This window comes from Eleutherodactylus coqui, chromosome 12, assembly GCF_035609145.1.
Source record: "Eleutherodactylus coqui strain aEleCoq1 chromosome 12, aEleCoq1.hap1, whole genome shotgun sequence".
Classification (NCBI taxonomy): Eukaryota; Metazoa; Chordata; class Amphibia; order Anura; family Eleutherodactylidae; genus Eleutherodactylus; species Eleutherodactylus coqui.
The window spans coordinates 127,916,911-127,944,684 of record NC_089848.1 but is presented as its reverse complement, the minus strand read 5'-3'; the positions used below and the strand labels follow the sequence as shown (position 1 = coordinate 127,944,684).

General features: G+C 47.5%; 1 protein-coding gene across 10 annotated transcripts in view; it reads right to left on the bottom strand.

The window, feature by feature from the left end:
• The window catches only part of MLLT10 (MLLT10 histone lysine methyltransferase DOT1L cofactor), a 280,838-nt gene that overhangs the window by 72,282 nt on the left and 180,782 nt on the right, over positions 1-27,774 (bottom strand). For all 10 annotated transcript variants that reach the window (XR_010787421.1, XM_066585480.1, XM_066585482.1 and 7 more), the window contains 2 exons: positions 26,761-27,330; positions 8,158-8,336 (listed from right to left, as the gene is read on the bottom strand). Coding sequence is in view for 9 of the 10 variants with exons in the window: in XM_066585480.1 (XP_066441577.1) it covers positions 8,158-8,336; positions 26,761-27,330 (749 nt within the window). In the remaining variant the exon portion in view is untranslated. The remainder of the gene's footprint in view (positions 1-8,157; positions 8,337-26,760; positions 27,331-27,774) is intronic.

The window sequence follows — 27,774 nt, the reverse complement described above, 5'->3', positions numbered from 1 at the left end:
GCAAAAATCAGCTTGGTGCATGAACACACTGACCCAAAGAACAGATGATTTGTGGAGGACCTGGGCAACAGACCCCACTGATCTACTATTGATGAGATAGGTCATCAATAGTTTACAATTGGAAAACCCCTTCAGTGGGGTATTCACTGTACAGACTAATACTATAAAATGTAATGTAGATCATCACAATTGCTCAATACTAGTAATGGACTATTAATTATTAGGAAATTATAGTACCAGTGTTTCTGGTGGCATAATGCGCCACACAGCTGTGTTGCATAGTACCTTCATTATGATCCCCACACATCACACACAGCTGTACTACTTTCATCCTAATTTCCACACATTAAAACGCTCAGCACATCACACAAACAGCTCTGCTACATCCATCTTGATTCCCACACAAGACAAACACAGCTTTGCTCCTCCCACAGCAGTGACATCACCACATTTCCTTTAGCTCACCGAATCTCTGTGGTGGCGGTAGGTTAGTGTCTTCTGTCATAACCGCTAAGTTGTGTCTGAGATAATAACGGCTTAGTTGTATTCTCATTTTGTTATTTTTGTCCTCCACTTTTTAAGACCCCCAACTGTGCTGTTCTTCTGTCGGTCAGGCTTTGTGTTTTATATATCCTGTAAGACCTGCGATGACATCACCAGGGGGCGGAACATGAGAAGAACCCACATACAGTACTTTCTACCAAACTGCAGAATGGCTCCTCCCATAGCACTGATGTTACCACAGGTGCTTCAGCCCACTAGATCTCTGTGGCGGGGGTAGGTCGGTGTTTTCTGTCAGGACTGTTGAGTTGTGTCTGAGATAACGGCTTAGTTGTATTCTCATTTTGTTAAGGCCCAAATTGGCTCAAAAGCCGTCTTTTGAAGGTAATTGTTGCGTGTAACTGCACTGACATGCTGAAAAACAACGATCCGCCTAATCAGAAATTCACAGCAGGATACAGCTGATAATATTGTTTCAGCTGTATCCCACTGCCTGAACACAGGCGGGGTATGGAGAACAGAGCTGTCCAGCTGTATACCAGCCGGGCGCTCCGAGCAGAAAACAGCTGGATGCAGAAGACAAGCGGCCATGCTTGTCTTCGGCTTCACCCGCCTAAAGCGTAAGGTGAAGCAGACGTTTGAGTGATCATCTTGCTGTGTAATGCACACAACGATTATCGCTCAAAAGACCTCTTTTGAGCGATAATCGTTATGTCTAAATGGGCCTTTATTTTTGTCCTCACCTTCCAAGAGCCCTAACTTTGTTGTTCTTTTGTCGGTCAGGCTCTGTGCTTTATATATGTTGTAGGACCTTTGATGATGTCACCAGAGGGTGGAGCGATGATGTCACCAGGGGCAGAGCATTACATGCTCACATACATACTCACTGACAAGTGGTAATTAGTAGTTTGATTCATTGTACCTGCTCTACCTACCTTCTTATTTCTATATCCTTTTACCCTCTGCCCGAAAAATATCTCCACTTCCCCTGATGTCTTGTCCCCATTTGCTACTCTTTCCCCTATCCATGGCCTCCAACATCCTATGAGCAGTGCATGATGGGAGGACAGGGGTGGAAGCATTGCACTGTACTGCTCAGGTGCAGTTCGGAGTCCGAGAAGGTTCTGTCTGTCGGCTTCAGCTGGCTTTCTCTTGTACTCTTAGGTCAGACGAGCGAGTTTTTTTGTGCATCTATGTGTGCGAAAAAAAATTAGATCTTCGCATATGCTAAAAGCGCATGCCTGGGCAAATTTTTATTTTGTCCGTTCACTGGAGCAGCTGCTCCACAAAGAGAGAGAAGCAGCCCCGCAGCACTTCTGGATTTCCCCATAGCAGGGACAGTGAGTGGAACTATGGGGAAACCTCCCATAGCTCCGCTCACTGTCCCTGCTCTGGGATAATCCCCAATAGCGGCACTGTCTCTCTCTGCTATGGAGAAATCCCCAGGATTTCCCCCGACAGCGTGGGAGGAGGGGGCGGGACTATAGGAACCTGCCCCCCCCCTAGTCCTGCCACCCCCACCCCCCACCCCATGGTTTGCTATGGGGATTCTCACAGAGAATCCCCATAGCAAACCATGGAGGGATGTGGTTAGGTAAGCAGGTACCACTAGCCCCGCCCCTTCCTCCCACACTTCTCCAGGGAAGCCCTGAAACCCAACCCCCCTCTCTATCCCCGCTATAGGGAATTGCCCAGCAGGGGGGCAGTAGGAATGCCCCGCTGCTTACAGCGGGACATTTAAACGTTTCTGCCAAGAAGCACCTCTTAAATATCCCATTGTAAAATCCGTCAGTCCCCGTGGGGATTAATGGAACCCTCAAGGAGTCCCCTCATCCCCGTGGCAACTAACAGGAGTTAACACCGGGACATTTAAAAGGGGCTTCTGGCCAGAAGCATCTTTTAAATGCCCTGCTGTAAGCAGTGGGGAAGAGATTGGCAGCGCAGGAGTTTCCATTATCTCCTGCTCCCATAGGAGTCAATGGAAACCTCTGCCGGCGCACCGCAGATAAAGGAGGTCCCATCTTTTTTAGATACGCGCCGTTTTGCGCTGCTAATTCCTCACATATGAACGCTTCTATGAGAACCCATTTTCAATGCACATAAAACACGCTGGTCTGACTGCGGCCCTTAGAGAGAAGGCGGTCGGTGCTGGTAAGTTGTAGGACCCGTCAGCTGTGGGCGGAGCTACACCGGGAGACAAGCTCTATGCATGCTGGGAGTTGTAGGCAATAGACTGTTGTGTTTACTGTGATGCGTGTAAACACAGCGGCAGATCGGTGGCTGAACTGGATGAAGAAGGGGTCCAGAGCGCCAGATAAAAGGGATAGGTTGTGCCTGGGAAACCCCTTTAAGGGTCCAGTAGATGAGCACAATCTCTTTGCAGCATCTAGAAAGCCCCCGCATCGTCCCCACGGTGTCATCAGTCTGGTGAAAAGTTTATAAAAATCCCCCTTTTATCGGTCCCCATTTATTACAATTGATCTGCCAACAACCAGCCTATTATCACATCCAATATTTGCCATTAGTGATATTGCCGCGCCGCCTCGTAACGCCTCTGCCGCGATAGCGCTGTATGTAAACAGCTCCGTGTTTTGTTTGAGAAATGATTGCGGCGTAATTAGTTTAAATAGACACAGCGGAGAACAATGATTACCAGATAAGATGAAAATGAAAAGAACCAGCGCAAAATACAAAAGGGACGCGAGAAAAGACGGCTTCACGTAATCTGAGGCTGCAAATTACAGGGCCGCCAAATGGTCTCTACTTGGGCCGCGGCCGCCGAGCGCCATCCCTGACTTAGTTAGAAGAAAACCTTCTTGTGCCTTTATAGTCACACCAGCTAAAATAAAGACCGGTAACCAACTGCATATTAACCCTAACACAGATAGAAGAGACTAAAGTCACATGACGTCTAGTAGCCAATAGAGGAACGGACGGATTCAGCAAACCTAAAAGCAATGAAAAAGTGGAGCCGCAATTGCAAACATTTTTGTCCAGGGTAGAAGACAGCCTCGCAGCGTCCCTCCGGGCGTATTCTCCTGCGCACTATGACATTAGCCGTGGAGATACGCAACTGCACACTGGAAGCTATAGTTGCCAAGGCAACGGCCCTGCGACCAGCGAGTATCGTACACCGGTCCTATTTTAATTAACAGGACCCCTGATGCTGGCTGGGGATGTGGCGGTTGTCTCTGACTTACCTCCCGACGTGCCGTTACGTTGCATCTCTCATGCTTTATCTCCCTGGGGCACGACCTCAGAGGGTGACAAAAAAACGAGAAAAAAAGACCACCTAAAGGAGTGTCCATAGGGGGCACTGTAAGTTATTCAATGACTTAAAGGGGCTTTCCTATTAAAGACATTTACTCCTCCCATCCATGTGATAGGGGAAAAATGTGTGATCGCTTGGGGTCTGACCACTGGGTCCTCCAACTAGCTCGAGGAAGGTGCATCCGAATGTACCATGTGAGTGGAGAGGCTGTGTGCATGCTCAACAGCGGCTCCATTCACTTCTATGGGACACGTATGAGCACCGCTGCTCCATTCACTTCTATGGGACACGTATGAGCACCGCTGCTCCATTCACTTCTATGGGACACGTATGAGCACGGCTGCTCCATTCACTTCTATGGGACACGTATGAGCACGGCTGCTCCATTCACTTCTATGGGACACGTATGAGCACGGCTGCTCCATTCACTTCTATGGGACACGTATGAGCACCGCTGCTCCATTCACTTCTATGGGACACGTATGAGCACCGCTGCTCCATTCACTTCTATGGGACACGTATGAGCACCGCTGCTCCATTCACTTCTATGGGACACGTATGAGCACCGCTGCTCCATTCACTTCTATGGGACACGTATGAGCACCGCTGCTCCATTCACTTCTATGGGACACGTATGAGCACCGCTGCTCCATTCACTTCTATGGGACACGTATGAGCACCGCTGCTCCATTCACTTCTATGGGACACGTATGAGCACCGCTGCTCCATTCACTTCTATGGGACACGTATGAGCACCGCTGCTCCATTCACTTCTATGGGACACGTATGAGCACCGCTGCTCCATTCACTTCTATGGGACACGTATGAGCACCGCTGCTCCATTCACTTCTATGGGACACGTATGAGCACCGCTGCTCCATTCACTTCTATGGGACACGTATGAGCACCGCTGCTCCATTCACAAGGGGCATTCAGGTGCGCCGGTTTCGGGATTACTAGGAGTCTTGTGAATGGAAGGCAGAATATATGCTCAACCACCACTCCATTCACATCTATGAGACAGGCGGCGATCGATGCGCTCGGCAATTTCGGTTGAGCAGACGCACCGCTGCTTCATTCCCATTGTGCATTCTGGTGCTCCGGCCTCAGGATTGCTGGGGGCCGCAGCGATCAGACATTTATCCCCAATGCCGTGAATAACGAATAAATGTCTTTAACAGGGAAAACCCCTTTAAAAGGTTTTACCAAAATAGCAAGTTACCCCCTATCCACAGAATAGGAAATAACTTGCTGATTGGTGGGGGTCTCACTGCTAAGACCCCTGCCGATCCTGAGAAAGGTCCCGTGTTCTCCTGACTGCAAGGTTACTGCATCCTCCGCAGTGAAGAGGAGACACAATGGAGCGCTGGTCCCACAAGCGCACTAGCGCTCCATTTACTTTCAACGGGACTGCAGGGACAGCTGAGCGGCACCGCTGGGTAATTCCATCAGCCCCACTGAAATGAATACAGTGCTGACTATGCATGGTCGGCCATTCGTAGTGACGTCGCTGCGGGGGAGAAGCAACCCCCAGACTGACAGTCAGAGCGGGGCATAGGAGTCGCATTCTCGCCATCAGTGGAGGTCTCAGCAGTAGGACCACCAAATCAGCAAGTTATCTCCTATCCTGTGGATACCCTGTGGATGGGGGGGGGGGGGGGGGGGTAACTTGTAATTGTGGTACAACCTTTTTAATTGTAGTAGTTTCCTCTGTCCGTTGGATTCATTGGGTACACTAGGGCTCCACGGTGGGCTTAACATTTCCCTACGGGAAAAAGAAATCAGCTACAGGCAACTAGGGGCGATCACTAAAATTCTATATCGGAATTTTTGAGATTATCTTGCAAGGTTTCTTCCCCCCCCCCCCCCCCCCTTCAGATGAAACCTGAGGTCATGTGACTGTGCAAGGTCAGCAGAACCGGATGCCCCCGATCTGAGCCCAATAGAACCCGGGAGCCGGAAAGATGGAGCACCTAGGAATTTGCTGCTGCAAGTTTTTGGGTTAATTTTTTACATTGGGTGTGAATTGTTTTCTTCTTCTATTTTACTGCCCGGTCTGAAGCCGCTGCACTTCTGCCGCTCTGATGCCGGCAGTTCTGGCCTCTCTGGGGGGCAATACTACCTATTTATCCAACCTGATAGCTGCCTGATGCAAGCGCGGTATCCTGCCTGGAGAGCCGGGGACAAGGACATTTCTCGGTGCCTCGTTAGAGCGAGTGGAGGAGGGAAGAATCCCTGCTGACTGCAATACGATGGAGAAGAGTCGGCGACTGATGCAACCCCCACAGGTGAGCCTTGCATCAGTCCCGCAGTCCTGGTCGGGTCGGCTATTTACTGTGTTTATTTCTCCTGAATTAAGGCCTCGTTAGTGTAAATTGACTTTCCCCTCCTGAGAGGATACTTTGGATCAGAGTCTTCTTACATTTGATGTCTCGGCTCTCGGCATCTCTGGAAGGGTGGAGCGCGGATGTGCAGCTAGTAAAGCCTGCCGCTATTGATCCACTGGGGCTTCTATGTAGACAATGGGTTACAACACAACGCCAGATCCGAGCTGGTACCGTTCTCACAACATGGCGGATTCATCAGGCGCACGCTGCGTTGGCGAACAGTGACATTACATCCGCCGAAGGCATTGAAGGAAATGTATCGCCTATGTTTTTTTACTAATTAAAACCAAATAGTGAAACATTCTCCATTTTTCTATGTTTTTAATGTTTTGATGAGATTTTTTTCTATCGTCTGTACACGACTATGGGGGCGGCCATCTTATCTCAGCTGAAGTCAACAGCATTTAGACATATGCTTTACAGCAGCCTCTAGGCCAGAGACACAATGGACAGGAGCTGACCCATTGACTTCTATGAGTGTGTGTTGAGGGCATATGTGAAGGGAGGGGAGGAGGTGAGCTGTGACATCACCTACTGTGAATAGTAGATCCTGTGTGACCTATATATAGATGCCACCACTTGGTGTAATTCTGTTTGTGATGATGATGAGATGACGGCTGAGAAGTTCTCTCCACAGAACAGGAAGTCAGACTATTATTAGGCTTAATAGCCAGTGTGCAGGGAGGGGGATGAGGTGAGCTGTGGCATCACCTATTGTGAATGGTGGATCCTTTGTTATCTACATATAGGTGTCACCTTTCAGCCTAATACTGTGATAATAATGAGATGACAGATGAAAGTCCATTTCTGCAAAATAGGAAGTGTCAGACTATTAAGAGGCCCTAGTGGTCAGTGTGAGAACTGCAGGATTTTTGTTTTTAAATAGTGACATCAAAAATAAAAAATCACCAAAGAGATATATCACATAAACATTTGATTATTAAAACAAGTCATTTCCTAACAACACGTTCCCTTAAAATGATCCTGATATACATGTGCTGCACACAGCAATGACCGTACAAACACAAGGAGCCCCTTATCTGCAGGTCTGGGTTACACAGAAAGGAAGTGCGGCCTAAATGTGACATTGTTCGACAAACGCTACTATGAATCTGCGCCAAAATGTTGGTGAAAAATGGCCGCTTTTTGCAGCCTGTGAGGCATGCATCCTAGAATGCACCTATAATAGACCTACAAAGGGGGCAAAGCCAGAGGTGGAGCCGAGAAGCACGTGGCTCATTCCTGCTAAGCTCCGCCTCCTCCGCAGCTCATCAACCATCCTAGTTACGTTCTCGGACGGGTTTCTCACCGGCTGCGGACAGCAGCCATTGTGTTCACTTCCTGGATTACAAATCGGAACATAAACCCCCCCCACCACCCCCCGCGCAAAAAAACGAGTACTTCCTTAAAGTGGCTCCGCCTACATTACCAAGTGAATAATGTGCTACCCCATTCTCAGGAATTGAATTTTGGATTTCACCACAACAGCAAACCTTCTCGGAATAATCAATGCTCCACTATCAACACGCAGTAAAGCCTGCGCTCCATGCACTTTCCGTGGACTGTGGAGGTACCTGACGGCACCGGCTTGGGTATCTCCGTCAGCCCCATTGAAAGAAACAGGGTGCTGACCGTGCATGCTCAGCCGGCGCTCCATTCATAGTGATGTCCCTGTGGGGCGAGTCGTGACCCCCGCAGTGACACAGGAGTCCTGTTCTTGAGATCGATAGGCGGTCTCGGTGGTGAGACCCTAACTTACCAGCAAGTTATCCCCTATCCTGTCGATAAACTAGAACCTCAAGTTATCCCCTATCCTGTGGATATCCTGGTCCTGTGGATAAACTAGAACCTCAAGTTATCCCCTAACACCTTTAAGTATAATTCTATTGCGCCAGATGACTGCATGAAGAACGGTGGGTTATCAGCATACTACCAGAGAATACCATGGACCATCATAACATGAAGTTGGGGTCTCTGCCAGTATTAGGCCCACCTTACCTGAGTTGTTGTAGTGCTGGCAGGGGCAGTAGTTGCAGCAGAGGGCAATGGGGATGGGGATCCTCCGGGTTGTAGATGGGCAGCAGCGCATTGTGACACATGGGAACTGGAAACTGGCGTACTGGAGCCCGACAAAGCACTGGGAAAGGACACGGCGACATCGGTGCTGCTGAAAATGCCTGCAATACAAAAGGGGTAAAACCGATAAGGTTCTGATACTTAAGGGTGAATCAAATGAAAATACAGCATGTACAGATATTGTGGATGAACCGCGGGCTCTGTATGCTCCCCATGGGTCTGGGCTCCTCAGACGGGGTAACAATACAGCAACAAGTAATAACGATGAAGCTTGCTAATTACTCTCACTTAAGGGAACCCTTTAAGCCGCTTCCGTAGCGGTAACCGGTATGAATCCAGCAGGACACTCACGCTTTTACCAAAGAAATAGACGGCTTAATGCATTTTTAGATATTCTTACTTTTATCAATGTGCACCCAATAAACGAATGATATGCCTCAAACCCTTGAGCCGAGGAGAGGCCATCAATAGTTTAACACTCGACAACCACTTATGCAAATGACTGTCTGGCTTATAATATGTTAATTCAAAAAGTTGTGTGTGTAATACCACCAGCTAAGATCCTAAAAACTCTGCAGAAGCAAAGAAAACTACAAAATAACAAACCATTCAAAGAACTAAAAAACCGCAAAGAACCACAAACAGCAAAAGAAACCCAACAAAGGCCAAAAACCTGACAATTAGAAGGAGCTCAAACACAACAAAACACAAAAACAAATTAAAAAAGGCCAGGAAAAAAGAGAATCTCCGTTATTTATCTTAATCTCACTCGGGACTGATGCCATCTGTGAAAGACATAAGATCCCCTAATCCATCCACCGTGTGCTAAAGAGGTGGATCACTCAAGGGTGCGAGAGACGGAATCGGTTTTCAGCCCTTGAATAAACCCTGTTGGGATGCACAAAACAGATCAATCACAACATTTGGAGAAAGGTAGGCGCCTTTCAGGAGGCCTCTGAAGGTTGGCACCCATCCGTCTTCTCCTAGGCACACAAAGAGGAGTATGATGGAAGACGGTGAGGTCGAATGTCCGCTCCCTTTCTCCTTTGACATCTACTGCACGGAAGAGGGTGAATAACGGGTCAAAGGCTGCTTGGTGCGTCCACCATTACCGAGTCACGAAGGGGTCTGCTTTCTAAAGGTCAAATACCTAGTTTTTTTGTCCGTACAATTGGCTATTTAATTAATGTATATACACAATACAACAGGCACAAGATCTATGGGTGTAGGAAACCGCTAAGGCCATGGAATAAACAGAAGGAAGGTCTATCACTCTCGCGGCAGGCCGGCTGATAACAGCCCATCTAGCGCGCGGCGTCTCATTATGGTATTTTTATGTGTGGATATAAGGCCTCCTGCACACGGGTGACAAAGTCGCACGATTTTGTAGCATTGCTACAATGCTACAGATTACATGTATGTGAAGCCCGTGCTTTCCTATGGGTTCCTTCACATGAGATGTTTTGTAGCCTGCTACAAAGCGACACAAAAACCTCACGGGCCCGGCGATATGTCCGCGACACGTGAGGTTTTGTAGCCCATGTTTCCCTATGGAGCCTTCCTCTCTGTTCCATCGCACGAAAACGCGGTTTGCATGCGGTGCGATGCAACTTTGCCAGTAGTAAATGCTACTGTTAAAGCTATAATCTAAGCCCTGACTGCCGGGGGAAAAAAACCCATATACATCACCATAGACGAGCTGTCAGCCCGGCCACAGCTTCTCCCCAGGTCCCGGCCCTGATCTTGTTCTCTTTTGGACAGGGATTCAAAAATCCCCGCCACGTGGAAGCGCTGGCTGTGATTGGCTGACACTTAGCCAATCACAGCAAGTCCTTGATGAATGGCAGTGATTGAACCAATCACAGCCATTCTTCGAGCACGGGCTTTTTCAATCCCCGGCTAGAAGATGATGAGTGCCGGGACCTGGGGAGAAGCTGCGGCGGCGCCCCGGACAGCGCGGAAGAGGTGATGCATGCTTTTTTTTTTTCTCCTTTAGTTGCAGCTTATTTTCTGGGTAGGGCTTATATTTCAAGCCCCCCCCCCCCCAAAAAAAATTCTCATACGTGATGCTACAAAGTCGCGCGATTTTGCAGCGTCACATTCGACTTTGTAGCGCTACAAAATCGCGGTATTGCTGCGAGAAAATCGATTCTCTCGCAGCAATGCAGTGTCGTCCGTGTGAAGAAGGCCTAAAGCATAAGAATACAAACATGCATAATAATAGGGAGAGACATATATATACTTGACAAATAAAAGCCAAGGTGGTTCGGCAATGGTTCACTTCTTCAAAAGTATGCCCTCTTTCCTGAAAATGATGTGTCCCCCACACCTTAAAAAGGCAGCCGCAGTGCCTGCCGCACTGAACCCGGAAGAAGCGACGGGCGGTCGCGTGCCGTACATTGTGCCTGTGACCACTCCGCAGACTAACAAGCTTTTGACGGCCATAGCCATAACCGCTGATGCCTGTGAGTGGCTGAGCGGTCACATACACAATGAGTGACATGTGACCACCAGGCGCTTCTTTCGGGTTCCATGTGGGGGGCACCTGGGCTGCAGCGCTGGACGGGGAGCCGCCAGGATACCACAATCGTCCAACAGCCGTCCCAGCGACTGTCGCTCTTGTGCTTTTCCACAGGAGTGATAGTCTGTCAGACAATGGAGGCGGGCGTGCTGGACATCCCAACAGGAAGCCGCTCAGTAGTCGCTCCGTTTCAGTGGGCTGAAAAGGCACTATTCTCCACTGCAGAGCGACTTGTCTTTTCAGGCGCCATGTGTACGCGGGCCGACAGTCGCCCATAATTGCTTGTTTTGTTGTGTTTAGAGAATCCTTCAACATTGAGGCTGAATGAGTAAATAATTGTATAAAATCTCTGCGAGCGAAGAAAAAGATGTAAAACCATAAAAAATATTATATAAAACCATAATAAAAAACATCAACTTATCAAAATCATTTCCTTCTATGACAGAATCATCGACTGCGTTGATCAGGGAAATGCGGTGGATATAGTTTTTCTTGACTTTAGTAAAGCATGTGACAAAGTATCTCATACCATACTTATTGGAAAATGACCAGATATGGGATTGACAAGCCAACTGTTAGGTGGATTCACAACTGGCTGAGTGATCCTACTCAAAGAGTGGTCATAGATGGCTGCACATCCAAGGGGAAGAATGTATCAAGTGGGGACCACAAGGCTCTGTCCTGGGCCCAGTGTTGGTCAACATTGTTATAAATGATCTGGAGGTGAGAATTGATGGGAAACTGATCAAATTAGCAGTCGACACAAAGCTAGGAGGGATAGCTAACAGTAGGGAAGAGAGAGAGAGTATGCAAAAAGATCTAGAAAAGCTTGCACAGTGGGCGGCGACTAACAGAATGGGATTTAACAAGGAGAAATGCAAAGTCCTACATCTGGGCAAGAAAAATGAAGGAAGCACATACAGAATGGGAGGAATTGGGCTAAGCAGCAGCACATGTGAAAAAGACTTGGGTATACTAATAGATCATAGACTGAACATGAGTCAACAATGTGATGCAGCAGCCAAAAAGGCAAACACAATTCTGGGATGTATTAAGAGAAGCATAGAGTCTAGATAACGTGAGGCAATTGTCCCCCTCTACTCTTCCTCAGTCAGACCTCATCTGGAATACTGTGTCCAGCTCTGGGCACCCCACTTTAAAAAGACAGACAAACTGGAGCAAGTTCAGAGAAGAGTTACCAAGATGGTGAGCGGTCTGCAAATCATGTCCTATGAGGAACAGTTAAAGTATCTGGGAATGTTTAGCAGAAGAGAAGGCTGAGAGGAGACTTAAAGGGGTTGTCCCGCGAAAGCAAGTGGGGTTATACACTTCTGTATGGCCATATTAATGCACTTTGTAATATACATCGTGCATTAATTATGAGCCATACAGAAGTTATTCACTTACCTGTTCCGTTGCTAGCGCCCCCGTCTCCATGGTGCCGTCTAATTTCAGAGTCTAATCGCCCGATTAGACGCGCTTGCGCAGTCCGGTCTTCTCCCTTCTGAATGGAGCCGCTCGTGCCGGAGAGCTGCTCCTCGTAGCTCCGCCCCGTCACGTGTGCCGATTCCAGCCAATCAGGAGGCTGGAATCGGCAATGGAACGCACAGAGCCCACGGTGCACCATGGGAGAAGACCTGCGGTCCACCGTGGGTGAAGATCCCGGCGGCCATCTTTGCAAGGTAAGTAAGAAGTCACTAGAGCGCGGGGATTCGGGTAAGTACTATCCGTTTTTGTTTCTTTTAAACCCCTGCATCGGGTTTGTCTCGCGCCGAACGGGGGGGGGGCTATTGAAAAAAAACAAAACGTTTCGGTGCGGGACAACCCCTTTAATAGCTGTCTACAAATATCTGAAGGGCTGTCACCGTGCAGAGGGATCAGCCCTATTCTCATCTGTACAAGGAAAGACTAGAAGCAATGGGATGAAACTGAAAGGGAGGAGACACAGATTAGATATTAGACAGTGAGGGGGATCAATGAGTGGAACAGGTTGCCACAGAAGGTGGGGAGCTCTCCTTCAATGGAAGTGTTCAAACAAAGGCCGGACAGACATCTGTCAGGGATGATTTAGTTATTCTGTGTTGAGCAGGGGGTCGGACCCGATGACCCCGGAGTTCCCTTCTAACTCTACCAGTCTATGATTCTTTGACCCGTGTCTCTGGCCCTGGGAGGATCATGATCCTGCAAACGCTTCCACATTTTGTAGCTTAAAGGAGAATTCCCAAGGCAGACTCTCATCAGCTATCCGTAGCGTAAGCCAATGACACCGAAAATACGGTCCAGTTTCCTCTTCACTGAGGGCTCACTGTGCTGCCCCTCCCCCCCCCCCTTCCTGTAGTGAGGAGGAGGAGATAGAACACAGCGGTGGTCGCGCATGCGTGGTGCTGTGCCATTCATCTTCAATGGGGCTAATGGAGATAGCCGAGTGTTGATAAAAGTCCGATCAGAAGGGGTCTCATCGCGGAAGCCCTTACCGATCCTGAGAACGGGTGTCTTGGTTCCCCCTCGTCACTGAAGAGATGCTTCTCAAACCCACAGTGACATCAGATGAAACACAACGATGATATTCCCTCCATTCATTTCATTGGGTCTGATGGAAACAGCCGAGCACTTCTACTCCGCTATCTCGGGCAGTCCCATTGAAAGCGAATGTAGCAGCATCACGCGTGTGCGACCACCCCGCCATTCAATCTCCTCCTCACTACATGGGTGGTGCAACGATGAGGATGGAGGAAACAAAACCCCCATTCTCAGGATCGGTGGGAGTCTCCGACCACCACTGATCCCACCTTTATCACCTGTCCTATAACTAGGTGAAAAAGTCTATCTAAGGCCGCCTGCAGACGAGCGGGTCGGATCCGGAGGCGAGAATTCACGCCGCGGGACCCGACCTGAGTGCCTGCAGAGACGAGCGCGTACTCACCCGCGCCCGGCGGCCCCGGCTCTTTCATGGGCGCAGACCGGAGCCGGCGGCCGGGTGAGTGACGTATCTGTGCGAGGCTCTGCGAGCCCCGCACAAAAATAGGACATGCTGCGGTTTGTTTTAGTACGATGGGATTTATAGCAAGTAACGACATGTTTTAGAACTCGGCGAGCGCATAGAATACTGAGTGTAGTCGGGGGGCAGGAAACAAGTTGTGATCGCTCCGGTGATGTAACAAATAGGCTGATACTGGTTAACTTATGTTAATGAGAAAGAAACGCTAATGTCAACGACCGCCGCCCCCCACATACCACATAGGGAGACCCCTATGGAGGAGATCTACAGATCATGTAAATGGCAGACCTCATGTTTCCTCGGCGATGGGAAATAATCTAACCTTGCTACTTCAAAGACACTGCGCCCCAGTCATCAAATTAAGGGGGAAAAGCAACCCTTGCCTTGTTTTAATTATACAGCAGTGAACGGCGGCTTCACGGAGCGCCACTTCCTGGCCCTACTTACCAACAATCTAATTTAGGCATCTGGGACACCAGGAGATAAAGCGACCTGTTAATCCTTGCCAGCCGACGCCGGGAGAAGATTTTATGGTCCTTCTTCTATTTATGCAGTGAAGTAGCCAGCGACCCACAGCCTATAGTAGCCAGCGACCCCCAGCCTATAGTAGCCAGCGACCCCCAGCCTATAGTAGCCAGCGACCCCCAGCCTATAGTAGCCAGCGACCCCCAGCCTATAGTAGCCAGCGACCCCCAGCCTATAGTAGCCAGCGACCCCAGCTTATAGTAGCCAGCGACCCCAGCTTATAGTAGCCAGCGACCCCAGCTTATAGTAGCCAGCGACCCCAGCTTATAGTAGCCAGCGACCCCAGCTTATAGTAGCCAGCGACCCCAGCTTATAGTAGCCAGCGACCCCAGCTTATAGTAGCCAGCGACCCCAGCTTATAGTAGCCAGCGACCCCAGCTTATAGTAGCCAGCGACCCCAGCTTATAGTAGCCAGCGACCCCAGCTTATAGTAGCCAGCGACCCCAGCTTATAGTAGCCAGCGACTCCAGCTTATAGTAGCCAGCGACCCCAGCCTATAGTAGCCAGCGACCCCAGCCTATAGTAGCCAGCGACCCCAGCCTATAGTAGCCAGCGACCCCAGCTTATAGTAGCCAGCGACTCCAGCTTATAGTAGCCAGCGACTCCAGCTTATAGTAGCCAGCGACCCCAGCTTATAGTAGCCAGCGACCCCAGCCTATAGTAGCCAGCGACCCCAGCCTATAGTAGCCAGCGACCCCAGCCTATAGTAGCCAGCGACCCCAGCTTATAGTAGCCAGCGACTCCAGCTTATAGTAGCCAGCGACCCCAGCTTATAGTAGCCAGCGACCCCAGCTTATAGTAGCCAGCGACTCCAGCTTATAGTAGCCAGCGACCCCAGCTTATAGTAGCCAGCGACCCCAGCTTATAGTAGCCAGCGACCCCAGCTTATAGTAGCCAGCGACCCCAGCTTATAGTAGCCAGCGACCCCAGCTTATAGTAGCCAGCGACTCCAGCTTATAGTAGCCAGCGACCCCAGCTTATAGTAGCCAGCGACCCCAGCTTATAGTAGCCAGCGACCCCAGCTTATAGTTTACACAAACACCTGGTAGATGTAAAGTACGCCGCCGCTCCGTCCGAAGAGCGCTTGGACATTACAGGGTCTTACGAGTCACGTTGGGGTCTGACATATGAGTAGTATCATTTGTATGACACCGTTCTCTGTGTAACGCTCCGGCTCATGAGCCGAGTCCGGCGACACCAGGTTTATACGATTTTCTTGTGTTTTGCTATTTTTGTACAGTTAAATAACTGTTACAATTGCCTTTGCGTCGCCACATTCCAAAAGCCGTAACACTTTTATTTTTCCATCAGCGGAGCTCTACGAGGGCTTATTTTTTGCGGGATGAGTTTTAGTCTTTTGGGAACATTTAATATTTTGATCACTTTTTATTGCATGTTTCCTGGAGGCAAGATTAATAGATCTGCAGTTCTGGCCGGGTTCTTTATGGCATTCACCAGGCGGAGGAAAAACATGGCGAATTAAAGGGACCCTGTCATCAGGTTTTCATAAGGCAATGTGAGCAATGTTGTCATAGTGCTGATACTGATGATGTAATAGCGCTAAACAATGGACCTCTGTGCGCCGCTACCTTTAGGATCTTCATTTGAAGGTTTCCCTCCTTGTATGCAAATGACAAGACAAGAGCCGGGTTTGATGGACAGGCATGCAACTTTTCTTCCGTCTCAGTAAATCTCATGCAGGCGCAGTGACAAGGGCTGGCTGCGCCTGCATACTATCATTCTCCCAGACCTGCGCTGACTTCCTGAGCCTAATGCACCCCCACTCCGTCAGCCATTAGTTTATCACATGACCCGCAGTCCGGTAGCTTCATTCTACATCCTGGTATCTGCATCTAATATTCAGCCTTAGTAAGTAATGAACCTGCGGGACTGCGAGTCATGTGATACACCAAGCTGGGTATCTCCTGTATATAATTATATATGTACAGCTGGTATAAGTTATACATCTCCCTGTATATAGTGATATGGAGCATGCTGGTATAACCTGGGGATCTCCTGTATATAATTATATATGTGCAGCTGGTATAAGTTATACATCTCCTGTATATAGTGATATGGAGCATGCTGGTATAACCTGGGTATCTCCTGTATATAATTATATATGTACAGCTGGTATAAGTTATACATCTCCTGTATATAGTAATATGGAGCATGCTGGTATAACCTAGGGATCTCCTGTATATAATTATATATGTACAGCTGGTATAAGTTATACATCTCCTGTATATAGTGATATGGAGCATGCTGGTATAACCTGGGTATCTCCTGTATATAATTATATATGTACGGCTGGTATAGGTTATACATCTCCTGTATACAGTGATATGGAGCATGCTGGTATAACCTGGGCATCTACTGTATATAATATATATGTACAGCTGGTATAAGTTATACATCTCCTGTATATAGTGATATGGAGCATGCTGGTATAACCTGGGTATCTCCTGTATATAATTATATATGTACAGCTTTTATAAGTTATACATCTCCCTGTATATAGCGATATGGAGCATGCTGGTATAACCTAGGGATCTCCTGTATATAATTATATATGTACAGCTGGTATAAGTTATACATCTCCCTGTATACAGTGATATAGAGTATGCTGGTATAACCTGGGTATATCCTGTATATAATTATATATGTACAGCTGGTATAAGTTATACATCTCCTGTATATAGTGATATAGAGCTTGCTGGTATAACCTGGGGATCTCCTGTATATAATATATATGTACAGCTGGTATAAGTTATACATCTCCTGTATATAGTGATATGGAGCATGCTGGTATAACCTGGGTATCTCCTGTATATAATTATATATGTACAGCTTTTATAAGTTATACATCTCCCTGTATATAGCGATATGGAGCATGCTGGTATAACCTAGGGATCTCCTGTATATAATTATATATGTACAGCTGGTATAAGTTATACATCTCCCTGTATACAGTGATATGGAGTATGCTGGTATAACCTAGGGATCTCCTGTATATAATTATATATGTACAGCTGGTATAAGTTATACATCTCCTGTATATAGTGATATAGAGCTTGCTGGTATAACCTGGGGATCTCCTGTATATAATTATATATGTACAGCTGGTATAAGTTCTGCATCTCCTGTATACAGTGATATGGAGCATGCTGGTATAACCTGAGTATCTTCTGCATATAATTATATATGTACGGCTGGTATAGGTTATACATCTCCTGTATACAGTGATATGGAGCATGCTGGTATAACCTGGGGATCTCCTGTATATAATTATATATGTACAGCTGGTATAAGTTATACATCCTGTATATAGTGATATGGAGCATGCTGGTATAACCTGGGGATCTCCTGTATATAATTATATATGTACAGCTGGTATAGGTTATACATCTCCTGTATACAGTGATATGGAGCATGCTGATATAACCTGGGGATCTCCTGTATATAATTATATATGTACAGCTGGTATAAGTTATACATCCTGTATATAGTGATATGGAGCATGCTGGTATAACCTGGGGATCTCCTGTATATAATTATATATGTACAGCTGGTATAGGTTATACATCTCCTGTATACAGTGATATGGAGCATGCTGATATAACCCGGGGATCTCCTGTATATAATTATATATGTACAGCTGGTATAAGTTATACATCTCCTGTATACAGTGATATGGAGCATGCTGATATAACCTGGGGATCTCCTGTATATAATTATATATGTACAGCTGGTATAAGTTATACATCCTGCATATAGTGATATGGAGCATGCTGGTATAACCTGGGGATCTCCTGTATATAATTATATATGTACAGCTGGTATAAGTTATACATCCTCTATATAGTGATATGGAGCATGCTGGTATAACCTGGGGATCTCCTGTATATAATTATATATGTACAGCTGGTATAGGTTATACATCTCCTGTATACAGTGATATGGAGCATGCTGATATAACCTGGGTGTCTCCTGTATATAATTATATATGTACAGCTGGTATAAGTTATACATCTCCTGTATATAGTGATATGGAGCATGCTGGTATAACCTGGGGATCTCCTGTATATAATTATATATGTACAGCTGGTATAAGTTATACATCTCCTGTATATAGTGATATGGAGCATGCTGGTATAACCTGGGTATCTCCTGTATATAATTATATATGTACATCTGGTATAAGTTATACATCCTGCATATAGTGATATGGAGCATGCTGATATAACCTGGGGATCTCCTGTATATGATTGCACACTCTACACACAATTAAAAAATGCATCAAAAATATTACATGCGGTTTTCATAAACTCCATTTATTTTTTTTAAACTGCATTCCTTAAGTCCACGTGCGGTTTTTCATAGTGTTTGCAGTTGCCTAATAACAGATGTGGTTTTTGAACACCGCCTGCAGTTTTTTAATGTGTCCTTTAATTGTTGTTCAAAAATGCAACAAAACCACGAGCAGCCTGAGGGGCTACAAACACATTTTCACGCAGTCCAGGAAATTAGTCAGGTTCGGAAAGCTTATGCCAAGGGAGAAGATCATGTGTGCAAACTTGTTGTGCAGCTCTACGCAACACGATTTAGGGATGGGTACAGGTACAGGTGAGGGGGCCAACTGAACCTTTGCACCCGAGCCCCTGAGCCTCTAACTACAGCCCTGACAATAGGTGATGGTCACAGCTTACCCCCTCACCTGTACAGGTCACAACACTCCCCCATAGAAGTCAATAGGTCAGCGTCTGCCCACTGCATCTATAGCTCATGAGTTCTGCTGTAAAGCATCTCTAAATGCTATAACTGTGGTCCGGGCAAGATGGGCGCCCCCGTGGGCACGTACAGACGAGAGGATGGAAACAAACATCTACAATCAGAAAATAAACACAGATCTGAAAAATGGAAAACTCCTCCCTTTAATTAGTTAAATATATAGGCGATCACGTCCCTTTAAGGTCCTACTTAGGCACCGGCTCTCTCACCACGGGGTTTCCCTTTCTTTTTGGCTCATTTACATTTCTGTGGCAGACTATTTAGACAAAACCCCTGGATACCTTTTGGGTCCAAAGCGGTCATTTTATTATAACCTAGTAAAACACCACATCGGTCCTGAGCGGGACGGTGGAGTCGGAGTCCCATTCTGACAAAGTCGACTCAGACCCCAGCTCTCATCATTTATATATATACACACACACACAATAATATATATATGGATTTAGGAATGTCTAATTCTTCACCTAAAACCCAGAGTCGTATATGAAGGAGTCTGATAAAATGGTGACGCCGGAGGTTTGGCTCTGTGACGCCGCAGTCCTGGTCCCGGGGACCGGCTCAGTCCCTCTGGGCTTTATTTTATCTGGGAACTGATGGCACAACTCCATTGTTTTCAATGGGATTAGCGGCAGCCAAAAAAAAAAAAAAAGAAGAAGTTTGCGGTACTAATTAGTAAGCTATTAATCCTGGCAGGCTATAAATCTTACAAGAAGGCTCCAAGGATCATTTTTTTTCTTTGGCAGGGAAGGTAAAATATATTCCTCCGCCGAGAGATGACCACCCTAAAAGTATACGCTGCCCTGTGAACTCCTCAGTACTACATGTTCCTCTACCGACTCGGAGTAAGTAGCCGAGTATGAGAAACGATCATCATGATGACATCACCGGCTGATTCGCTGGGGCCATCGCACAGTTCCGATAGGCGCTCAGCTCTTCCCTGGCCGCACATCTTCAGAAAGGAGACACCGCTACAGATCACCCGCCTCCTTTTCCCTATGCTTGCTGCTCCTCAGCGGTGCATGCTTTTGTTGATTGGTGTGGAGCAGCTGTCAGTCTGCAGTTCCACACCAATCAGAGCTGGATCTAGCCCCGGGGCCCCGCCCCCTCCCCTGGGAGGGAAGTTATGGAGGACATACAGGCAGAGGACGGAAGCTGCAGAAGACGAAGATCAGCAATGTATTATGCGTCTGTGTATATATGTATGTGTGTATACATGTGTGCAGAGCATGTGCGTACCTCATGGTTGTGCATATATGATTGGTGTCTCTGGAGTCTCAATGTGTGTGTGCCAACACCTGCCAATGTATATATGTATAATATAAAGGCTCAGATAAGCGCTGCTCTATCTATATAAACACATAATGGTCTTTGACCTCCAAGCCCCAGGACGTACGGTTAAGTCCGGGGCGCACAGAGTTTGTACTCTGACACGGTATGGAATCGGATAAACAATGGTACAAATAAAAACTACAGTTTGCCACAAAAACCAAGCCCTCGTACGGCCGTGTCAACAGAAAAATCATAAAAAGGTTAGGACTTTTGAAAAATGGAGATGAAAGTCCCCCAAAAATCGCTGCGTCTTTTGGGCAAAATAGGCCGTGTCCTTAGGGGGTTAAGCCTGGTCCTGTTACTGTATCTAGGGAATAAGGTTTGTTTCTGGTATAGGATCTAAGCAGTATGCTTGGTTCTGGTACTGTATGCAGTAAGCTTGCTCCTGGTATCATATCTATTTAGTAAGCTTGGTTCTGGTTTTGTATCTGTGTAGTAAACAGGGTTCTACTATTGTAATGCGCAGCCGATCTCATGGGGGTGGTAGATACTGTAACCAAATGATGGCTATTTAACCCCTCAGATTCCACAGGATAGTATAGATACAATTGTATTTATATCGCATGGCACATGTCTATTTCCATTTTTTCCATTCCCATACTTCACCACCAAAAATGCAATAAAAGTCAAACAAATATGGACCCCAAAATGGAAATCATAAATTCTGCACTCGACCCCCCCATTGTGGCACAGCCACGTACACTTGTTTGTAGGTGTGCCTGGCACTGAAGCTCAGTCCTATTTAAAGGTACAAACACATGAGACGATTATCACCCAGATGAGGACTAGTAACAGCGGCTTTGGGAGACAGTCGTCCTCTGTGCATGCGGCCACCAGCAGGGCACTGAGTGACAAATCACTCACCTGATGGAGTCACTTGGTTTGCAGCGGAGCTAAAAACCAAGCGACTATGGGTCCGTGTAAACAGGCAGCCATTCACTTATGAATAACTGCCTGCTTGTAGAGAGTAGAGGCGGGCGGCCATGGCAATCTCTGGCAGCTCCGCCTCCATTCACAGAACGACCATCGCTCCTGTGTGAGGGCAGAGGGGTCTGTGGGATGGCTGTTGGGTGCTCAAGTGCCCACCAGTGGCCTAATGTTAAGGTACCTTAACTTGAAAGTGAAGGTGATGTGGCAAACACCCACCTGTAAAGACCCAAAAAAACATTTAAATAGTTACTTTTAAAAAACTTTTGACATGTGAGAAGTTTTGACTCGCGGGGGTCCGGGTGCCGAGAGCCCGTTGACTGCTGCAATGAGGGGACCGCAGGGCTCACCTGAGCATTGTGCCTCTTCGGCTGTCTTAGTTATTGTCTCCTTGGCAGTGGAAGACGGATGCATAGACTTCTATACACATCCCGGTGTCCATCTTCAGCTGCCAATAGGAGGCGACGGGCAACAAAGTCAAATGAAGGGGCACCGGGCATTAGGAGGGATTTTCATACCTGATGCCGGCAGAATTGTGAATGCAGCTCTGAACTACAGAATACAAACAGTGCCTTGGCTTTAGTACAAGATAATATATTATTTTCAGTATACAAGACTGTCGGTATAATTTTGAGCCCGTGCCCTTGGCAAGCCTTTTAATGACTTCCATACAAACATGTTTTTCTTCCTATGTGATGGCTGCGACAGCCAGGGCTGATATAGAACAGTTAAAGGGGCTGTCTAGTTACCAGACAACATCCCTTTAATAAAGATAAATGCACATGGCTGGGTCGGATTTCCCATTCGGCATCTTGCAGTGGAATCCGACCCTGTGCCCAGCTAGTGACCCTGCGTACCTGTCCGAATCTGTATAGAGGATGTGCGGTCGCAGTATAGATTACTCCGCGTCGCCACTAGGCTATTATGTGGATTTCACAACTTTTCCGCAATGATGATTGCAGAAGAGTCGCGGACCGGACGGCTTCCACTGACTTCAATCAAAGCCTTCCGCACTGGTCTGATGCCAGGAGAACAAGTGGTGACCCCCGAATGGCTGCCGTGGTCACCTGACTTTGTGACGTCACAACAAACATCGGGGCTGCAGGAGGTTTAACCCCGTTATAGGGTCACAAGTAAAAATCCCAACTTGTGCCCACTCTGCCTCCATATACCAAGAAGCCGTCATCCTGAGGGTAATGATATTCCCAGGAACCAATTAAATGAAACGTGTTTAAAATCTCACCAGAATGATTTACGTGTCGCCGCCGTTCGCACGGTACGATGATACAACGGATTTCAGCATCTACGTTAAGAAACCTTAAGAGCAAAAGAGATGAAAAAAGACAATTTGCGCGGATAAATCTGCGTGGCGGCGGCTCCGCCGGCAGTCCTCCCGCTCGCTCGCGCTCCCATCACCTACTGGAATGTTTGCTCTGCTTTGCATAACAGACAGAAAGGTAATTAAAAAACTGACGCCATCCAATTTAGCCGGGCGGCTGCCATTTGCATAGTGTCAGGCCGGCTTCCCCTTATATCACTCAAAATTAGATTTCTATAATCTCGTTAAACAAATCAGCTTTTAGAATCTATTGCCAAAAAATGCAAACCACTTAACCAAGCAGCATGGAAGCTGCGCCCCTGCGTGACACGTTAACCCTTCCACGCGCCGCGCCCCCTCCCCAATGTAAGAGACCCTTGGCTGCTACTTTACAGCATCCCGTCCCGCCGCACCTCACTCAGGTCACCGCTACCAGATTGTGAAGTTATGTCTCAAGTAATCAGATTGGATGCAGAACGTCGCCGCCTTAAGGGCATTTTTAACCCCTTAATGAGGAGTCAGTAAATCGTAACCCCTTTTGTGTTCCAGTTCCAACTTTCTTTTCCCCGCTCACGCAGCTGTCAGACACCGCGTCTTTTGCGGGACGAGTTCTGGTTTTTATAGTGACCGATGTCGGGTCCGTATAATGTATAGAATAACTTATTTATTGTTTTTGCCATTTTTACCAATTTAAATTGAATTTATGTTATTTATGGCTTGCAGTATAAAAAAATGTTATGTTAGCCTTATTTTACACATCATTACGTTTAGGACACTAAATTTAGGCCCCCCGTCCACGGGCGTGATTTCACCAGCGGTAAACTGCCCCCGAATCACGCCGGCCAACACTTTCCATAGCATTGCTATGGAAAGCGCCGCCACCTGTCCACGAGCGGAGAATCATTGCGATTCTCCGCTCGTGGCGAGCAATTCGCAGCATGCTGCAAATTGCCCTAATTCTCCATGGCCAGCCTGCCTATCAGATAGGGCTGACCGGCGGAGATTCCGCGCTTCGCATCGCCCGTGGACAGCCGGCCTTATAGAGGTTTTATTATCTTTTACACTTTTGTGCAATATAAATGTATTTATTTTACAAAACCTCCCTGTGCGGCGCCTCATGCCAGGACCGGAGCCTCCTCATTCCTCAGTTGGCAGGGCCGTATCGGGCCTGGTGTTTGTGGAACGTGCGGTTTTTATTGGTACCATATGAGACAATCAGAAAGCAAATATTCTCTAAGTGATGTTGGGGTGATAACATTAACAATTCATGTCACCCCTTCCCAGGGTCAGGGAGATGAGCTGTCAGACAAACAATGCCACTGTTACACAGAGCGACTATCACTGCCAGAATGAAGGCGGCGCGGACCGGGAAGCCCCCGCCCCCCCCCCCCCCCCCCAACCCGCTTCCCTTCACAGTAAGCCGACAGTCATTCAAAAGTGAACGACTGCTGTTTACACTGAAGGCCTAAACAGTTCTCGTTCAGTCGCTGATTGCGTTTACACGGGACGATTATTGCTTGAATCCCCGCGGGAATCTGAATGATAATCGTCCTGCGTAAAAAATGTATCATGTATTTTATGCTTCGTGATTAACGCTGCAAAAGAATGAACGTTACGCAATACATTATATGTACCCAAAACATGGAACCAATAAAACTACAGCTCGCCCCCCTACCGCCATGTTGACGGGGAGAGGGGGGGGAAAAAGTTTTGGCTTTTGAAATTGCAAATTTCCCAAAAAATCGTAGTGGCCATAGGTCCTAAAATAGGCTGGGTCACTAAAAGGTTAAAACAGGGGCGTAGCTAAAGGCTCATGGGCCCGGGTGCAAAAGTTTATCTTGGGGCCCCCAACTTCTTTTAATCCCTAATGCAGAAGCGTAACTTGAAGCTCCCGGGCCCCAATGCAAAACAGGTACCAGGGCCCCCAACTATAATGCTTTATTCATAGTACTGGGCTCTCTATATGGAGAAGAGAAGTCTTATTGGCCCCCTAAGGCTTCGGCGCCCGGGGACACCCTCATCTCCTGCACCCCCTATAGTTGCGCCAGTGGGTTAAAAAAATCTGTAATAATTTCCATAATTGCACTTCAATGACACGGACGGCAGTAACCGCGGCAAATGCTTACATATATTATATATATATATACACAGCGGTGAGCGAATGCGGCCATTAATGGTCTGTAAATGCTAAAAGCCCGGTGGAGACTAGGCGAGCCGTAATGTTCCGGCACCTTCCAATGTGAACTCGGATTTACACCGATAAACGTTTTGTTTAGTGGACGTTGCCTGGGCGACCTTATCGCGTGTACGGCCTAAAAGCCTCGGCGGGTCCATGAAGCCGGCGCTTGCCATTAAGTTATTACTGGTGCGGCGGGCTATTGTGCGGCTGAACGAGCCGCGGCTTTCCAGGAAGTGCGACGGCGTTACAATCTACAGACTGTAGATAGAACCCTTCATCTTTCTCCTTGAAAAAGGAGCCGTTGCGCGAAGACAAACGGAAGAATAACATGTCATTCAATAACCAATGCCCGGCTTAAAAGCCCATTTACATCCAGCCTTGTGGGCTCTGCAAGGTTCAAGGGAGAAGCCAGCCTGCAGATGTAAAGGCCCCCCACCTCGCAGCCCACCATATCAAACACAGAGGTGCGGATCTATGAAATCTCATCAGTACAGCGTTGGGCGAGGCAAGGAAAGTGCACTTATGTCAATTCATTCCCCACCTCCACCCAACGGCGGCTTTCATTCTCCCTACAGATACCAGCAGAGGAGGGGGGGGGGGTGTTAAGAGGGAAATCCTAGCTCTGGTTTCCATAGGACTGAAACAGGACTGCTGCGGCGGCGCTGATCTTGTCAACCCTTTAGCGGCAGTGAGACTTAACCCCTTAGTGACCGCCAATACGGTTTTTACAGCGATCACTAATGGGCTTTAAACCAGCACATGCATCTTCTTAAAGGCGGTGGCTTGGCCATCTACTGACAGCCAGGCTCCTGCTGTAACTACTCAGACAATACTAGCACAAAAAGGAGCTGGCGCTCGCTCAGGTAGACTAGTAGGGCCAGTAGGGCGATCGCTCAGACACACACAAGTGGGAAGCGGCTCGCCTTGTGGGCACAACACCATTTAAAGCATGCCACTATCCACATAAGAGCAGGTCTGTGCCACCTTGGTCTGCCCAAACCATACTTCAAAGTGGATTCCGGATGTAGTTCAAATACAAAAAAAGCCATTTATCCAGTGGGGCAGCCTGAATATCATCAACAACCATTAATATTTCCTTAACCCCCAAGTTTTTAAGGCGGTGGTTTAGCTGACGGCCCGGCTCCTGCTCCAACGACCAGCAGCAGAGAAACCTCAGATCCTGTCAGTTTAACCCCTTATATGCCACAATCAATAGCAACTGCAGCATTAAAATAAATGACAGGAAGAAGGAGCTCCTATCACACATCAGCATCCCATAATGCAATTGCAAGTTACCAATGGGTTCCCATGGCAGCCAGAAGCCTGACAAAGGCCTCCATTTTGCCTAGTAACTCAGTCTATTAGTCCCTGCCTCCCAAGAGTCTACAATGCACTACATAAGTAATGCAGTGTACTATCCTAGCAATCCAACAATCACATCTTCCTGTTCCCTTCAGGGACTAAAAAAATAGTGTCAAAAAAAGTTCAATAAAGTTTAATTGAAAAAAAAAATCCAGAAATTGAATTTTCAATAATGGGCCTTATTGTACTCCACATAAGGTCATGAGAGACCATTCTGCATGATTTCTAGCTGCTCCACATCTCTGCAAACCAGCCCAATGTGTGACGATGTTGGGTGGTCCACAAACAAAGAGGCCTCGGAGAATGTATGGCTATACAGTGACATTCATCAGAGCCTTCTATACCCCCAAAGTATACATCAGATGGAAGGCTCAGGCGTGATGTGAACAAGCCAGATTTTGGCATTTTCCACATACCAGTGTAGGGCGCTACTATGTCTGAGGCTCCACCCACCAGAAGAGGATTCCTTTTCTTTCGGGTACCCCCATGTACCCCAGATCATTACACAAGAGCACCTTCCTGGGCAAAGCGATGTTTTGCACATAGACAAAATACATGTAGTTCATTTCACCCACCTGATCCAACCGGAGAAGAGCCAACACTTAGGCTCTGGAGGCTGCCATTCCTGAGTAACGTCGGGGACCTCTGCAGGCCGGAGCTGGCTATACTGCCCGCTGCGGAGGCCACAGAAGATGTTGGAGAAGCAGAGGAAGCAGACAGGTTGGACATGTCTTGATTCTTGCTCCCTTTCGGCCGGCCAGGCCCGTGTTTACTCTGCTTACTTCCTTTCCTCTTTTTCTCTTTTACGGCATCTTCTTCCGCTATGGAGGATTGTACCCGCTTGTATCCTAATCCCATAAGGCTTGAATTTACATAATCTCCAGAAACACCATCAAAGTTTTTGGTCTGGAAAGACATAATAGGATTTGTTGGAAGTCCCATTAAGGAATTAAAACCACTAACTGTCCCTTCCTGCAGTCCGCCGGGCTCCGCTTTGGACGTATCTTTGGTTGAGGGGAGCTGCTGAAGGTGGTGATAGCCATCGGTCCGCAGTTCAGAATCTGTGAAGCTCAGAAAATCCTGGGGTGACTGCACGGAGCTTCCAGATGACGACTTAACACTGCTCGGAGTTCCTGAAAAACTACCTAGGAGGCAAAAAAGGGAGATGTAAAATATAAGCGATGCTTGTGGGTAGATTACAGCCGTCCGGCAGTGCAGCAGGCCAGACGCGTCTCATAGTAGACGGCATCCGAAGTGGCCTAGTTGTCTTCACATCCACTGAGATCAATGGGAGCTAGAGCCGGCTAGTACGCTTCCGACACTGGGTTGGCCATGGAAGTGCAAGAGCAGATTTCAGCTCCTATTGATTTCAGTGGGAGTGAAGCCAACTAGGCCACTTCTGGTGCTGTCCACTAGGACGCACATCTGGCCCACTAAACTGACAGTTGGCAGGGCGATCAAACAGGTCCTTGGCGATTAACTATTGATGACCTATCTTGAGGAAAATCCCTTTAACTCACTGTACAACACTGATTGGCTAACCCCCATTGACTTCTATGGGAGGTGTAGAAATGCCATAAGCTTAGTTG